Source organism: Rattus norvegicus, chromosome 11 (assembly GCF_021556685.1).
Source record: "Rattus norvegicus strain SHRSP/BbbUtx chromosome 11, alternate assembly SHRSP_T2T, whole genome shotgun sequence".
In the NCBI taxonomy this organism is placed as follows: domain Eukaryota; kingdom Metazoa; phylum Chordata; class Mammalia; order Rodentia; family Muridae; genus Rattus; species Rattus norvegicus.
The window spans coordinates 94,431,626-94,448,931 of NC_141544.1; the positions used below are offsets into that span (position 1 = coordinate 94,431,626).

The following is a 17,306-nucleotide window of genomic DNA, read 5'->3' on the forward strand; positions in this document are numbered from 1 at the left end:
CAATTTACTGTTCGTTTCTAAGGATTGAAAATTCAAAACCCTAAAAATCTAAACACACACACACAGGTACACACACATACACACAGAGACAGACAGACAAAGACACTCAGGGCCATGCACACACACTCCACTGAATGCCAACTTCTCTGCACCTGTTGCCAAATGCTGCCCGTGTTATCCCACAGCCACACAATGGCTTTCAAGCTCTGATAAAAATAACTTAATATCAATAGTAAATAATAGGGTTATATCTAAAGAGATGCTCTATAACTTATTTCAGCTACCAAACGTGTCTTCAGAGTTGTGGCTGATTCCTAAAATAATACGTAGTCACGAAGACAGCACAGTGCACCTAAATACACTGAGAGTAGTGCCTTTCAAGTGACTTCTACACGAAACCACTAAAAGTGCTACGCGTAAAAACAAAACAAAACAAATAAAAACACTTATGTGGGACAGCCCACTATCTATAGTAGTGTGTGGGTGGGACAGTCCTATCTATAGTAATGTGTGGGGTGGGACAGCCCACTATCTATATTAGAGTGTGGGGTGGGACAGCCCACTATGTATAGTAGTGTATGGGGTGGGACGGCCCTAAGTATAGTAGTGTGTGGGGTGGGACAGTCATATCTATAGTAGTGTATGGGGTGAGACAGTCCACTATCTATAGTAGTGTATGGGGTGGGACAGCCCACTACCTATAGTAGTGTGTGGGGTGGGACAGTCCTATCTATAGTAGTATGTGGGGTGGGACAGTCCTATCTATAGTAATGTGTGGGGTGGGATAGCCCACTATCTACAGTAAAGTGTGGGGTGGGACAGTTCACTATCTATAGTAATGTGTGGGGTGGGATAGCCCTGTCTATAGTAGTGTGTGGGGTGGGACAGCATCATTACTTTAAGATCATTGATTTCATGTGATTTCATCATTCCCTTAACAAGGGAAGACTACACCTTAGCAGCATGTGTATAAACATGGGATGAATGAAGGAAATGGATACCACGTTGGTAAAAGAAGAGTAAAAACCAAGACCAGAACCAGAAACCCTGACAGGCACCATGCAGATGTGCTGAAGTACAGGACAGTGTGGAGACTGCAGAAAGGATTCTAATCCCTAAACGCTGAACTTCCACCCGCAGAGGACCTTCCTCAGAGAAACAGTATGGGGCTCCACTTACATACACTTATTACAGATGGAGGGCTCATACTAGGATTTCATCAGTAATAAAAGATGGGCTCCTCAGGTGGCCCGAATAGTGCTTGCACACACCTGCACTCGGGGCGGAGGCTCCAGTAGCCTGCCCAGGCTTATCCACAATAGCATGGGGGTTGCTGATACCAGCACTGGCAGAGCCTTGCTTCAAATGAACCGGAGTGGAAGTTGGTGTGCGAGGCAGTGGTGATGGACTTGGAGTTGATATTGGAGAACCTTTGTTAATTAAAGGAGAGAAAATAAACACACTTTAATTAGGAAGGTGCCAAGGTCAAAGGTAACTATCAGAAGAAAGCAGGCCCAGCACTTTGGAATCCGAGCAGGGGCTGTACCAGTGTAGCTGAGGCAGGCAGACTGGTCTTACGCTGTGCACCTGAGTAACCAGGGTCACTTCATGACCAGGAGCAGCAAAAAAAAGTAACTAGAAACAGATTCTGGGGCAGGAGACGGCGCCACAGCTGTGAGGACTTGACTGGTGCTCATCCCAAGGACTTGGGTGTTCAATTCCCAGCACTCACATGGCAGCCCACGCCTGTTTGTAGCTTCAGTTCTAGGGGATCTAAAGCCTTCTTCTGGTCTCCATGGACACTGCTTATATGTGGTTCCTAGACATACATACAGGCAAAACACCCCTACACATAAAACTTTAAAAGGAAAAAGTTAAAAAGGAAACAATTCTGAGACCAGCTGAGGTAGCACATGCCTTGATCCCAGAACTCAAGAGGCAAAGGCAGGCAGACCTTTGTGAGTTTAAAGCTAGCTTGCTCTACAAATCGAGTCCAGGCCAGTTAGAGATGCATAATGAGACTGTCTCATATATTCTCTGGGCCCACCCTTAACCTCTACTCAAAATCAGCCTGCATTTTAACAAGACCCCCTGGCATGCACATTGAAGGTGGCAGCATAGACTTCTAATCCCAGCACCCAGGACTCAGAAGGAAATAGATCTCTGTGTTCTCTTGGTGTCACTGACCAAAAGCCAGCCCAGGTTGGAATTCTCTTTTTTTTTTCTTTCAGTCTTCCATTGTCTCTGTCTGTTGTACGACTCTGGATTTGTCCCTGTGTGTCTGTCCCTAACAAAGGCTCCTTTCTCTCTTTCACTGAACAACACAGAACTCATCATATGGGAAAGAAACGAGGGATACTTATATAAATCTTTAAGTTTTGTAAGAGATGACGTCACCAACTCAACTGCCCTTACCTGACTGAGATAACAAGCAGACACTAACAAGCAGGTTCCGATCTTTTGTTCAGCATTTATTGCGGATATTCATTTTATGGGTGCTTTTAACTACCATCTTGTTTATGGCAAGTGATCCTAACAACATTCACACGAATAACAAATACGTGCCAGGTGGCGGCGGCCGCATACATCTTTAAAACCAGCACTTGGGAGGCAGAGGCAAATCTCTGTGAGTTTGAGGCCAGCCTGGTCTAAAGAGCAAGTTCCAGGACAGCCAGTGCTACACAGAAAAGCCCTGTCTTATGAATAGATAAACAGATAGATAAATAAATAAATAAATAAATAAATAAATAAATAAATAAATAAAATGATTGTAGTTATCCATTAGCTTAGGCCTCGAAATCTCAACAATTTGGCTACTTCAACATAAATGGAGAGAACTGTAAGGGCCTCCATTACAGTTCATGGAGGTACTGTAATTAAAGACGAAGAGGTACAGGCAATTAAAGACGGCCAAAAAAGCTCTTCCCCAGGCATGAGCACCCTAAATTATTATCCAATCTCACGTGATCAAACCAAAAAAATATACACACAAGCAGAGACCCAACAGTTTACATTTATATAATCACACACACACACACACACAACTTACGCACACAACAATAATTAAAAAAAAGATGAACACATGGAAGGGTTGGAGGGATGATAAGGAATAAGGTAAATATATTTTTATATTAAAAAATATCCAAAAAGCAGTGTTTTATATTCACAATGTAGAACTAGTGTATTTTGGTATGATAAATCTCTTAATACCATAGGCTGGTATTTATAATACTGAATACTCAAAGAAAACCAGTAAATAAACAGGTAGATTAAGGAATTCTGTGTTTTGATTTGGAATATATTTAAATTGGAAAATGTGAAATTTACTTACAGTAAACAAAAATCTCTATCAAGATTTATGTATGCCATAGGCAGAATCTCAAACAATGTTCTCAAACTCTACTCATGCACAGCTAAACACACTTAAGAATCTACCCCACCCCACCAAAGTTGTCCTCTGTCAATTTCTCTAAGCCTCAAATCATTTACATTCCAGTTTACTCCACTTCGGAAACAGGGAGTTTCAAATTTCAGTAGCAGATTTAATTACCGGACAAGACTGCTACCCTCTGTTGACTGTAATGATCTGTATTATATTTCTGCTTAGCTATCCATGGACAGCAGTAAATATTCCCATTTTACTTCTTTTAAAGTTCACGCAGGGGCTGGAGACACAGCGCAGCACTTGAGAACGGCTTGAGAACAGCACTTGAGGGCGGGCGGCCCTGACAGAAGACGTGGATTGTTCCCAGAGCCCGCAGCAGCTCACAATGACCCGCAACTTCAACTCCAGGGAATAAACATCTTCTCCTGGCTTCCACAGGCATACCACAACACACAAACATACAAGAGCCAAAACATTCATACACATGAAGCAAAATTATGAAGAAGTGCCCCCCGTTCTTAGACGCTTTCAACTACCCCTACTGTCGTTCCTGAAGTACAGCCAATGTTATATGTCCTTGGGTTAACATAAATGTAAATTGTCACAAGATAAAGGCCCTCGGCACAAAGGAAGTCTTAGAATAACTGTTCACAGATCAACAGTTTTCTAGCAATGGTTAGAGAAAAATAAAAGGCAATTCAATTCCACACCAACTCAACCCTTAGAAAGACCTCTGTTTCTCTCCAAACTCAGCTCTAATGTTAAAATACAGCAGAACACACATTTACCAGGAGACAACTGGAATGGATACCTTGGGCCTCTATTCTCCATCCTATTCAGAAATTCTTTCCATATAAATGACTTGCACTTTTCTTTGGGACAGCTTTGCCTAAGAACAGTGGTTAACTGTCCTTTGATACACATGGTGGTCGGTGTAGAGGCATCTCTCTGAGCTGGGTTGGGTGGCTTTTACCTGTGATGTCAGCATTTGCAAGGTGCAGTAAGGAGGAACACCTGAGTTCCTGGCCAGCCTGTGCTAAACGGTAACTCCTAGGCCAGTCTGATAGTCTGATGTTTCCCCACCTAGGGAGCACCACCCTGATAGTCTGATGTTTCCCCACCTAGGGAGCACCACCCACATGGTCTCCAGCAAGGGCTCTGCGTACCTGAGACGATCTTACAGCTCATGGTGATGGGCTGAAAGGACTTGCCGGGTGACTCAGGATTAGGCACCTGACTTTGTGGCACAATTTTGCAGCTCGATGCGATGGGCTGGAAGGCAGAATTGCCATGTGAACTGAAGGTGACCTTCTGTGCTGCTGTCACTTTAGTGGGTGTTCTCTCCAAGGACGACGGTAAGGAATACAATGTGCTGTGTCTCTCGGCTTCAGTACTGTCTGGGAACCCTGTTTGAAATGCAGTGACATGATAAAATCAGTTACTCTAAACCACCTTCCAGCTGTGGAAGTAAGCAGAACTGTTACCACATTACTCAGTATCAGTTCAAAATCCATTTAAAACAACTGTCAGCACAAAATGAATATCAACTGCCCCCTTAGATATTTTTGGGAGAAAATAAACCCTGTATTCAGACTCCTAACTCAGGTAAAACAATTAGGGGTGTGACAGCTGACCTTGCTTATCAACCTGACTAAGGTCACTAAGACACACCTGTGCATCTGTGGGAATTTCCAGAGACGTTTAACTGAGAAGAGACGTCCTGCTCTGGCTATGAGTGATAGCATTCCTCTGGCTGTGAGTGATAGCATTCCTCTGGCTGTGAGTGATAGCATTCCTCTGGCTGTGAGTGATAGCATTCCTCTGACTGTGAGTGATAGCATTCCTCTGACTGTGAGTGATAGCATTCCTCTGACTGTGAGTGATAGCATTCCTCTGGCTGTGAGTGATAGCATTCCTCTGGCTGTGAGTGATAGCATTCCTCTGACTGTGAGTGATAGCATTCCTCTGGCTGTGAGTGATAGCATTCCTCTGGCTGTGAGTGATAGCATTCCTCTGACTGAGTGATAGCATTCCTCTGACTGTGAGTGATAGCATTCCTCTGGCTGTGAGTGATAGCATTCCTCTGACTGTGAGTGATAGCATTCCTCTGACTGTGAGTGATAGCATTCCTCTGACTGTGAGTGATAGCCGCTCTGACTGTGAGTGATAGCATTCCTCTGACTGTGAGTGATAGCATTCCTCTGACTGTGAGTGACAGCATTCCTCTGGTCAGTGACAAGTCATTAACAACAGAGTTCCAGGAATACCATGGACCAGAAGGGAGGTTGCTGTCACGATAAACGTGAATATGTGCTTCACAGGCCTTTGGGACTAGCATTTAGGAGGAATGAGAGAGTTTGGATCTGTGGCTAGCAAAGCCAAGCCGTAGGTAGGATGCTGTGATCATGGTCTAACGTAAAGGCTATTCTGGTGGGACTAGAGAGCATCAGACAGCTGACGAACATAAAGACTGTTCACGGGGCTTAACAGGGGACTAAGGACTCTGCTGAGAGCTGGATTAGAAGCTGTTTTATGTTATACTCAGGTAAGCAAACACACAACCAAAACTAAAACAAACCACTACCAGCACTGGCTGCTTTCTATCCCAGACATAGTAGTTTGACTCTGGACGCAATTGACTGGCAGAGTAAGGGAGTGTTAACACTCAGGCTGACCTGAGGCTATCACTCACTGTGTGTACTGGGGTTCACAATGAGAATTTAAAGTCAGAAAAGTGTGCGTTTGGTGAGTTAAGGGGCACGGACTCAGGGTAAACAGAACGGGTGCTCTCAAAGCAGCAGTTGTCGTAAAGGAGGTTAACACCGTGAAGGAAGTGCTTGCATCTAGATGACAGGACATGGCCTAGAAGATGGGCCTCCACAAGCAGAGGGCTTAGAAGCAAACTGACTGCAGACCCTGAGAAGACAAAGCCTGCACAAGTCCTGTTCAGCCACACGGGCTGCTGGAGTATGGTCCAGGGGTGTCAGGCTATGTCTCGAACTGGCAGCAGCGAAACCAGCAATATCTACATGGTGCTGACTTACAAGCACGCAAACTCCAGAAGGTACAGGGCTAGAAACAGGACGTAGGACACTGGTGGGATTCCAGGTTGTTGGAGCCGAGATGACAGACATGGAACTGCAGGATTTGGTATTTGCTTTGGTTCAGAATTTCTTTGCTACGCCTTATTCCTTCTGTTGGGAATGAGTGTTCACTCTGTACCACTGCATGGTACAAGTATACAGAACTTCTCGTTGACTCTCGGGTCCAGTTGACAGACTGCCTTGAGTCTTAGAAGAGACTTTGAACTCGGGCTTTTGAGCGATGCTAGAACTGCTGGAGCCTTGCTCATTTATGAGGTTAGAGATGCGTCGATGGTAAAACCATTTGTCACTCTTTGCAGAGGACCAAGTGAGTCAACTCCCACACCGGGCAGCTCACAACTGCTGTTAACGCCAGCTTCATAGGATCTGACACCTCTAGACCTAGTAAATTCCTGTACACATGTGCTACACACACAGTAATACACATACATCAAAATAAATCTAAAAACTCACAGCACTCGGGAGGCAGAGTCAGCCAGATCTCTGTGAGTTCAAGGCCAGCCTGGTTGACTGAGAAAGTTCCAAGATAGCCAGGGCTGCACAGAGAAACCATGCCTCAAAACCCAAAATGAATTACTAAAAAGATAAAAAAAAAATATGTTGGGAGACTCATGAGGACTCCTGCATTTTCATTCTGAGATGAATATAAGCCTTTAAGGGATATTCAGTAAGGGTTCAAAAGTAATGTTGGAGCTGGAGAGATGGTTTAGCAGTTACGAGCACTCGTTCTCTTGATAACCCAGAGTCAGTACCCAGCACTCACATCCTGGGTCACGAACATCTGTAATTCAGTTCCAGGGAGTCTGATACTCAGTTTCTGATCTCCATGGGAACCGAGCATACACATGGTGCACATACAAACATAAAACAAAAGTATTCACACACATCAAATAAAATAAAACCAATGCATTTGTAAGTCACGGCAACAGAGACTGGACTTCTGATTGCTGATTCTCATTGTCAACTTGACTAGATTTGGAGTCACTAGGACAAGTACCTCTGAGAGAGCCTTTGAAGGAATTTCAGACAGGGGTTTGCGTGTGTGTGTGTGTGTGTGTGTGTGTGTGTGTGTGTGTGTGTGTGTGTTTGTCTGTGTGTGTGTATTTGTCTGTGTGTGTGTGTTTGTCTGTGTGTTTGTGTGTGTGTTTGTCTGTGTGTTTGTGTGTATGTTTTGTCTGTGTGTGTGTGTTTGTCTGTGTGTTTGTATGTGTCTGTGTGTGCGTGCGCTGGTGCCCTCCAGCTGCTCTCACTGGACTTGGAGCTCACCAACCGGCTACACTGGCTGGCCAGTGAGCTCCAAGAGCCTACCTGTCTCTGGACTCCAGCGAAGGGTGACAGATATATATGGCTTCGTCTGGCTTTTATACCGAGTGGCATCTGATCCAGGTCCTCATCACGCAAAGGCCATTATGGCTGAGTAGGCGTTTCTACCCTCCTCAGGTTTACCTGAGCAGGTTACTCCTCCCAGGCTTACCTGGGAATCAACTGCTTATATTTAAAAACTTAAATAAACATTAACAAATTTATATTCTTATTGAATGATAAAAATCATAAAATATAAGATGTTGAATGTTGTATTTTTTACAGAATTAAGATTAAATATGTAACATTATAAAGTGTCCTATTCACACAATCAGAACCTGAACCAGAAAGTTTTCAGAAAAGGATAAAAATGTAGGGCTGGGGTGGCCCTGCTTTAAGAACACTGGTTGAGCGTCCCCAGGAGGTCGAAACCAGAAGTTGAGAGCCACTCAGAGGACCTGGGGTTGGCCCCCAGCACCTGGAACCCCAGCTCTAGGGGACCTGATGCCCTCTTCTGGCTTCTGCGAGCACCAGGTGTGTATGGGGTGAACAGATGTAGATATAACCAAAGCACTCCTGTACATTAAGATAAAATGTTTAAAAAGGATAAAAACTCAATAATTATGACCTCATCCTTCTAAAATGTAGAAATTTATGAAAAACTTATTACCAAGAAGAACGTAAGTTTAGCTATTTTCATAGTGGAACTGTGTGCTAGAGGCAGAATGCCCATTTATGAAAACAAGTTTCCATTTATTTCGTGCGGCTGAAAGCAGAAGTCAGATATTCACACATGAGAAAAACGCCCAGAGAGTGATCCTCTCAACAAAGAGGCCAGCATTACCTTCTCCCACAGGGGCAGCAGATGCTGGCTCAGGGGACCGTGCCACTGGTGAGGCTTTCACTGGGGCTGGAATCGTCAGGGATGGAGGAGGGGCGTCCGAGATGTCCGATTCCGATGACTGAGGATACACGTAGTCCTCGCCGAGCGAGTGCCGATGAAGCTCAACATCCACTACCTACAGTCGCGGAACACGCAGGCTCGTGAGTCCATCGTCAGTGTGACGGTGCTCAGGCTCTGACCAGAAACAAGTGATTCTAACCACATTTCAGCAGCAATCGCAATTTACAGTGAGGTTTTCCTCATTCTATCCTTAACACAGACACCTCGGTGGAGTGCCTGTCTTTGCATTCACTGCTTCTACTGAGTAGAACACTCTTCCCCATGGCCACCTTCCTACTAGGACATCTCAAGCGTCACCCTCTCAGGAAGACTTTCCCTGTCCACTGTGACTTAACGTAAGCTCCTGTTCACCAGCCACTCTTACTCACCACACTCGTTTGTAGTTGAAGCTGAAAGTGTCTTACTTGTGTTCAGTGTTTACTATTTGTGCTGGTTACTTTTTGTCAACCGAATATAAGCTGGGGTCATCTGGGAAGAGGGAGCCTCACCCGGAAGAGTCTGTGGAGAATCTTCTTGATCAATAACTGACACCAGAGGCTCACACTATGGGTGGTGCTGCCCCTGGGCTGGCACTTCTGAGTTCTATCAGGAAACAGGCTGAGCACCAGGAAGGACAAATTCGGAAGCACTTATGCCTCCATGGTTCCTGCTTAAGTTCCTGATTCCGAGCTTTTGCTTGAGCTCCTACCCTAACTTTCTTCAGTGATGGGCCGTGAGAGTGGTTCTCAATCTATGGCCGTAACCCCCTAGGGTGAGTCAAATGACCCTTTCTCAGGGGTTGCTAAGCCATCTGAATAGCAGACATTTGCATTATAGTTCACAACAGTAGCAAAAGTACAGTTATGAAGTAGCAATGGAAATACTTTTATGGTTGGAGGCACCATAACACGAGGAACTCTGTTAAAGGGTTGCAGCATAAGGAAGGCTGAGAACCACTGACTTAGGACTTGGGAGCTGCTACATGAGATACGTCCTTCCTTTCCAAGTTGCTCTGGTCATGAACTTTAGCACAGCAAAGAGGCTGAGCCACTATCCTTACGCTCAAAAAGATCTAGAATAACTCTTCAAGAATAAAAATTATGTTAGTTATCTCTTTACTCTTATCTGACCAGTGAAAGCATACAGAAGGTACTTAATAAATATCTTCTGGGGGCTGGGGATTTAGCTCAGTGGTAGAGCGCTTACCTAGGAAGCGCAAGGCCCTGGGTTCGGTCCCCAGCTCCGAAAAAAAGAACCAAAAAAAAAAATAAAATAAATAAATAAATATCTTCTGGTTTCATAAGTGCACTACTATAAACTGAAGATTTAGCTAGCTGAGTATAATGGTGACCGCTGACATACGATAAATGGAGCAAGGAAAACTAGGCATCCACACAGCAAAGAGGTTGGCCCTTACAGTTTAACAAAGTTAGCAAAGGGTCTACACATAAGAGCTCAAAATGGGCCAAGAGGATGATGGCTCAGTGGGTAAAGGTCTTGCCACCAAGACTGATGACCTGGGTCCCATCCTCAGAACCCAGACTGGAAGGAAAGGAGCAAGTCCCAGAAGTGGTCCTCTAACTGCCGCACACAAGCCCTGTGCTAAAATAGGACATTCTCTGAAGAAAACCCAGGGGACCTCGAACCTGAGTCAGCATTCAGTTCGTGCACAGTAAAATCACAGGCCAAAATCCCACAACCTAGGATGAATAAGACTCTGCTTTTTGAGGCTGGAGACATGGCTCAGCAGTTAAGAGCACTGATTACCATTCCAGAAGATCTGGGTTCAATTCCTACCATTCACATGGCAGCTCGCAACCACCTGTAACTCCAGTCCTCAGGCAATAACCTTTTCAGATCTCCTCAGGCACCGAGCATGAATGTGGTACACATGGATATGTGCAGGCAAAATACTCATACACATAAAATAATAAATCATTTCATTTCTTTTTCTACACTTATTCAGTTGTGTGCATGTGGAAGGCAGAGGACAATCTGCAAACGTTAGTTCTCTCCTAGCCCCATGTGCATTCTAGAGATCAAATTCAGATCACCAAGTTTAGTGGCCGCATTTTCAGCCTACTAAGCTACCTGAGAGTCTATTACAATGGGACATTTTCATGTATATATAAACACACATGTTCATGTATGTACACACAAGTCACTCTGGTCATGGTCTTTAGCATAGCAATAGAAAAGAGACTGAGTTGTTATCCGGGGCAAAGAATTTGAGCAGACATTTCTCCCAAGAAAATATTAACAGCCAGTAAGTCCATAAAATAATGCTGGATATTGCTAATAATTTTAAAGTATCAACCACTTCGCAGCTATAACAATAACTACCTATAACTTAAAACCAGAAAAATAACAAGTATTAATAAAGATGTGGACACTCTATAGACTCCATACTTGTGGAGCAAATATAAAATTCCTTAGAAAGATGTCATAGAAAATACTATGGTTCAAAATACTGGAAATAGCTGGGTATACGCCTGAATAATCTGAAAAAGGAAACCAAATGCTGTCTGTAAACCCCTATTCCCATCACCATTATCACAGCCAAAACCAGATCCCACCCAACACATGAGAAACAAGCAACGTGCGTGCGCACGCACACACACACACACAGAGAGCAATATCCAGCCTTCAAAGGAGGGAGCAAGAGACGACCACTGCTTATCACTGGAGTCAGCTACCAGCTCTCGTGTGCTACTGAAGGAACTGTGTGTAAGTCCAGTTCCAAGGGATCTGATGCCTTCTTCACACATGTGCTGCACATACATGAAGGCAAAATTTAAAAAGCTTAAGGAGCTGCAAAGATTGCTTAGTGGCTAAAAACAGGTATTACTCTTCCAGAGGACCTGAGTTCAATTCCCAGGACCCATATCAGGTGGCTCACAACTACCTGTAACTCCAGCTCGGGGGGATTGAATCTTCCAGCCTCTGTGGGAACCATACACACGGCACATATTTAGATACAAAATTAAAAGTAAAGTAAATCTTTAAAAAAAAAAAAAAAAGCACTTGCTGCTCTTGCAGGAGACTTTTGTTCAGGTCCCAGGACCTACACGGTGGCTCACAAGTATCTCTAATTTTAACTCCAGTGGACCAACACCCTCAATCTGGCCCCTAAGGTTAACCAGGCACGCATGTCACTGAGACATATATATGTATGAAGACAGAATGCTCATACACATAAAAAATACAAAGATTAATCTTAAAAAGGGGGGATGACTCTAATGCCTCCTACAACATGGACAAACCATGAAGATACTGCACGTCCTTCGGCAAGGAGGTTAAAGGAAGCCAAGTGCTCTGCGAGTCCAATCACATAAAGGAGGCAAGTTCATACGGACAAAAGGGAAGTGGTGGGGCTAACTCAATAGGTATGGACTTAGAAGACGAGGAGAGCTCAGCAGATGGCTGACATCACTGCGAACGTATTTCACATCACTGACTTACATGTTGGAAATGGTTCAGATCCTAAAGTTTTTGTCGTATTAAGTGGGATGGCCAAGAAAAATCAACTCAAAAAAGATAGATAGATAGATAGATAGATAGATAGATAGATAGATAGATAGATAGATACAGACAGACAGACAGACAGACAGACAGACCAATACTCATTTCTATTGTTGTTAAATAAAAATAATAGCTTGGGTGGTTGCAAATCCTAGCACTCAAGAGGCTGAGGTAGGAAGGTTGGATTTGAGATGAGCTATGGGGTGTGACCCTGTATTACACATGTGAACTTGACACATGCACACACCACATACACATGCATGGGTGTATACGCACATGCCCCCCCCACCCCTGGCATGAGCACACCTTCCCGCTGAGCCACGGTACCTACCGTCTCGGCGCCCAGGGTCTGCAAGCCAGTGTAGGTCCTATCCAGCTAGGGCAAAGAAAAAGGGGAGACATCAGACTCCACTCTGACCACGAGGCTGAGCATGTGACACCAGATCACTGCAAGCCGATCCTCACTGCTCTGGGGGAAATCTCAGCAAAGCCAAAACTTAATCACAAAGTTATAAGTGTACACTTTAAAAACCCATCCCAAGGGCAATCTGAAAACGAGGCTTCACGCGGATTCTCTGCAGCCTTAAATACAATCAGGAACCAATAAAGAATGCCTCACTCAATCACATCAGATCAACTTGTACACACAGTGTTACGTGGCACCGAGACAATAAAGTTGTATGGAAATACTCCAAATGGCAGGCTACAGAAACACACGTGCAATGCTGTGTGTGTATGGGTGGGTGTTCAAGGCCACGCACTGACACACGGCATGGGTGGGGCACTGGACGGAGGAAATCAGGGCCTGTGTGGAGGAAGCACCAGCCTCTTACACCTTCCTGAGGATGGGGGCAGCTGCGCAGTCTGTAACTGGGCTCTCTGATTCCAGGGCAGGGGGCAGGGAGGGACAGGGACACGACGTACAGCCACCAATACCTGCTTCGAAGTGGGTACTTCTCCAGGTGAGCCAGCCACAGTTACAGTGTTAGAAGATGCCTGCAGGCACCTGTGGCGGGGGGAGGATGCTACAGGCTCTGTGGCCTGAGCAGTGAGTCTGAATCCTGAGACCTAGAGTTTTACTAGATAAGCTCTCAGCCAAGAGAACAGCTGCTCAAAAGACAAGGGCAACTTCAGGTTATATCCATTCCTCTCTCTATCACCTACAGATGGAAATAAGTTTCTCTACAATCTTCTAGCCTCCATGGACACCTACCAGACACATAGCTAAAACAGTAAGTCTTCTTTTAAAACGTACTTTACTATAATTTTAAAATACTCCTCTTTAAGACTAGGTGTGGTGTACGAACCTTTGATGCCAGTAAACAGATTTCTGAGTTACAGGCCAGTGTGATCTACACAGTGAGAATCTATCTCAAACATGAACATACAAAACAACCAAAAACTGTGTCTCAAATAATCTACTGAGAACCAGAAAAAAACAGGCAAGAACTAGTAAACACGCTCCCCCTTACTTGATAAATTAGAGCTAGGTCCACTGCCAATGAGATGGTGTATGCAGTCAGCAAAGGAAACCAAAGACTGGGGCTGGAGAGCTGGCTCATCGGTCACGAGCACTGAGCTCTTGTGGAGACCTGGGCTGTGTTCCCCTCACCCACATGGCAGCTTGCAGCTCTGTAACTCCAGTTTCAGGAGATCGGATGCCCTTTTCTGGTCTCTGTGGACACTAGGCAAGCATGCCATACACATACATACATTCAGGCATAACACTCACATGTAAAAAATAAAAATACATATGTTTTTAAAAACCAAAAACTATTCAAGATCTTCCCACAAGAGATGGTCAGGGCGGTGCCTGCCCTTTTGATCAAAGCCCCCCTGGAGCTCTTTAAAGCTGCTTTTGAGTCCTCTCTAATCTCATGAAGACATAAAAAGGAGAAACAAACAGTGCTTGCTGTCTACCATCAACAGAAGGAAAATCCCAATGTGGGACTGAAACAGGTACATTTGTGCAACAAAAGTAACAAAGACAAAACCTCTTCAGATATGTTCAACTTTATTTACTTCAAATTCTGGAAGCTCAAATGATAACCACAAGAGAAGGGTGACTTGGGGAAAGCACACTATTAGAATTAGATCACATATAAATAACACAACCAATTACCTGTACTACAAGGAACCCAAGAATGGTAGATATCATGATGGTCTTCCAATGATAATATTTACATGTATTTACTATGTGATGGCAAAAAATATTTAAAAACAAATATAAAACACAAAGCAAACAAAAAAAGAGCACAAAAATTGGCCACAATATTAATCCAACATTTTGGTATTATTTGGGTTTTTTTTTTAACCTTTAAAAAAATATCATGAATCGCGTCTCTGTACGTGGTAGTGTGAATTTCTTGCACACACTAACTAGTCCAGTGCCCTTCCACTCCTACGCTACATCAGAGCTCTAGAAACGGTTTCACTTTTATCAGTGCTGGGGTGGAATCTAGTGTCGTACTCATTGAACACAGACTTTACACGGCTCGTCCTCCTCTGCATGCAGGGCTAGTGCTCTGCCTTCCTGTGTTAGTTACATATGCGAGACATATAGCTGTACAGAAAATATCCAACAGATATGAATCATAACAACTCTATAATAAACCACGTGGGCAGTAGAGGGCCAACGAAGGATCTGGATTTAGACTACCACAAACTCATGCACTGCCACACAGTTGCCCAAACACGTTCACTTACCTTGATCTCATGTGTGTACTCTGTGTGTGCAGTGTTAGGGCCTGGACAACACAAAGTATTTGCCTCACACACCAGAGAGTTAACTAAATGAAAAGAGAAAGGCTGGAGTAACAGGGTCTCGGGCAACATATTAATAATGGAGTGTTTGTTTGATAAAGAATGAACCTTTGCTTTACTTGGGAGTTAGTTCACCTTTTTAAATAGCAGACAGTGTCGAGCTTTGAGGAGAAGGCAGCTGCAGCAGTAGGCAGCATATGCTCAGAGGATTACCCTGCTTCCCATCGGAAGCCATGATCCTCGAGGTCGAAGCAGGAAACGCAAACAGACACTGCTTCTAAGGCGCGGCGCTCTGCAACAGTACCTTCAGATTGTGTATGATATCTATCCGCTTGTTCTGGCTGTCCTTAAAGTGAACTTGCACTCTGACAGGAAACTCTCCCCAGCCTCTTCTAGTCAGGTGAAAGGGGGGCTCTCTAGGGAAAAGCAGAAATTTACACATTCACCTGTGTTTGTACTCTCATTCGAGAAAGGGTTTCCTAGAGACAAAAGAGAAATTCACGTCTTCCCAAAAACCAACTAGGCTTCTTCATGAGATGCTAAATCAACACGTTGAGTTACAAACACACACACACACACACACACACACACACACACACACACACACACACACACACACACAGAGCTAATAAACTGTAATTCAAGTCTACATAAAACTTAGTACTAACTCATTATGTGTAAGAGGTACCGACTGCATAATCCAAAGTCATTTCTTAAATGGAACTAGTGTGAAAACATGACACTTCAGAGTCAGAGACTGAATGACACTGACAGGCACAGGATGCAAGATGCACATCCCAAACCGAGATAAATCATAATCATTCAGTCCAAAAGGGGTAACTGAGTTGGTGCTGTCTGCTAAAGGACGTCGTTTTTAAACGGAGACAGGGTCTCACTATGTATTTCTGGCTATTCTTGAACTCACTATGTATGCCAGGCTGGCCTTGGACCCCACCTGCCTCTGCATCTGAGGGCTGGGATTAAAGATGTGCACCACAACATCTGGCAGTTTCTGCAATTGTAAGCAGCAGAAGCACACAGTCAAGAAAACCATAATGAAAGTTTGACCCTCAGGTTCATTCATCAGGACCCACATTACGTGCACGTGCACGTGCGTGCGTGCGTGCGTGCGTGCGTGCGTGCGTGCGTGCGTGTGTGTATAGATCAGATGTCAACCTCTGGTATATTTCTCAGGAGTCATTCAATATTTTAAAATGTTTTTTCAAAAGCTTGTATTTGTGCATGTGTATAGAAGAAAAATTTCAAACTGTAAGGAAGGGCATGCCTATAAAGATATAAAAAGCTTATAGAACACAAATAGACTGGAGACAATAAATAAATGTACAGAGCAAAGAAAGAAAATTAAAGGGAAAGGAGTAAGTGACACGAGAGGCAGAGCCATCAACCTAACTTCTCAACAGACACTCAGAAGGCCAGAAGAGCCTGGTCAGATATCCTGCCAGACACCACAGATACCAGCCCAGACTAGTACATCCAGTGAAGTTTTAAATCACCCTAAGTGGAGAAAAGATATTCCATGATAAGTCAATATGGTAGAGCAATATCTATCTACTGATCCTGCCCTGGAAAAGGCACTAGAAGGAAAATTCTAGCCCATGAATACACAGAAAACAATCTCACACCCATGACACCAGAAGGAGAAAAGCATACAGACTCTATCCACCCCCCCACACACAATACTCTCACCTGCACACAACCGCCTGCCCACACTCTCACACACATACAAACAAACACAAAATAACAGGAATTAGCAATCACTGGTCACTGAGATCTCTCAGTATCAATGGACTCGATTCCTCAATATAAAGACACAGACTAACAGAATAGATGGAGAAACAGGATCCATCCTTCTGCTGCAGGCAGGAAACACTCCTCAGCCTCAAAGACAGGCATTACCTAAGAGTAAAGGGTTGGAAAGAGATTTTCCAAGCAAACGGACCTAAGAAATAAGCTGGTGAAGCCATTCCAGTATCTAACAAAATAAACTTAAAGTATAATTACTCAAAAGAGATTGGAAGAACACTTAGTACTCATCAAAGGAAAACGCCACAAGATGATGTTTCAATTCTTAACAGCTGTGCCCCAAACAGAAGGGCACTCACATTTGCAAAACAAACATCACTAAAGCTTAAATCATACACTGACCCTCACACATTTATAGTGGGAGACTTTTGGAATCACACTCACCACGGAGGTCAGCCAGCCAAAACTTAGAAATAATGGAGCTAGTGGATGTTTTAAACCAAATGGACAACAGACATTCACA

At 44.0% G+C, this 17,306-nt stretch overlaps 1 protein-coding gene across 10 annotated transcripts in view; it reads right to left on the reverse strand.

Moving 5' to 3' along the window:
* The window catches only part of Yeats2 (YEATS domain containing 2), an 86,322-nt gene that overhangs the window by 40,489 nt on the left and 28,527 nt on the right, over nucleotides 1-17,306 (reverse strand). For 8 of the 10 annotated variants that reach the window (XM_087576784.1, XM_087576780.1, XM_087576783.1 and 5 more), the window contains 5 exons: nucleotides 15,324-15,435; nucleotides 12,584-12,632; nucleotides 8,636-8,806; nucleotides 4,552-4,791; nucleotides 1,272-1,430 (listed from right to left, as the gene is read on the reverse strand). In XM_087576784.1, the coding sequence (XP_087432910.1) occupies nucleotides 1,272-1,430; nucleotides 4,552-4,791; nucleotides 8,636-8,806; nucleotides 12,584-12,632; nucleotides 15,324-15,435 (731 nt within the window). 10 annotated transcript variants of the gene reach the window in all.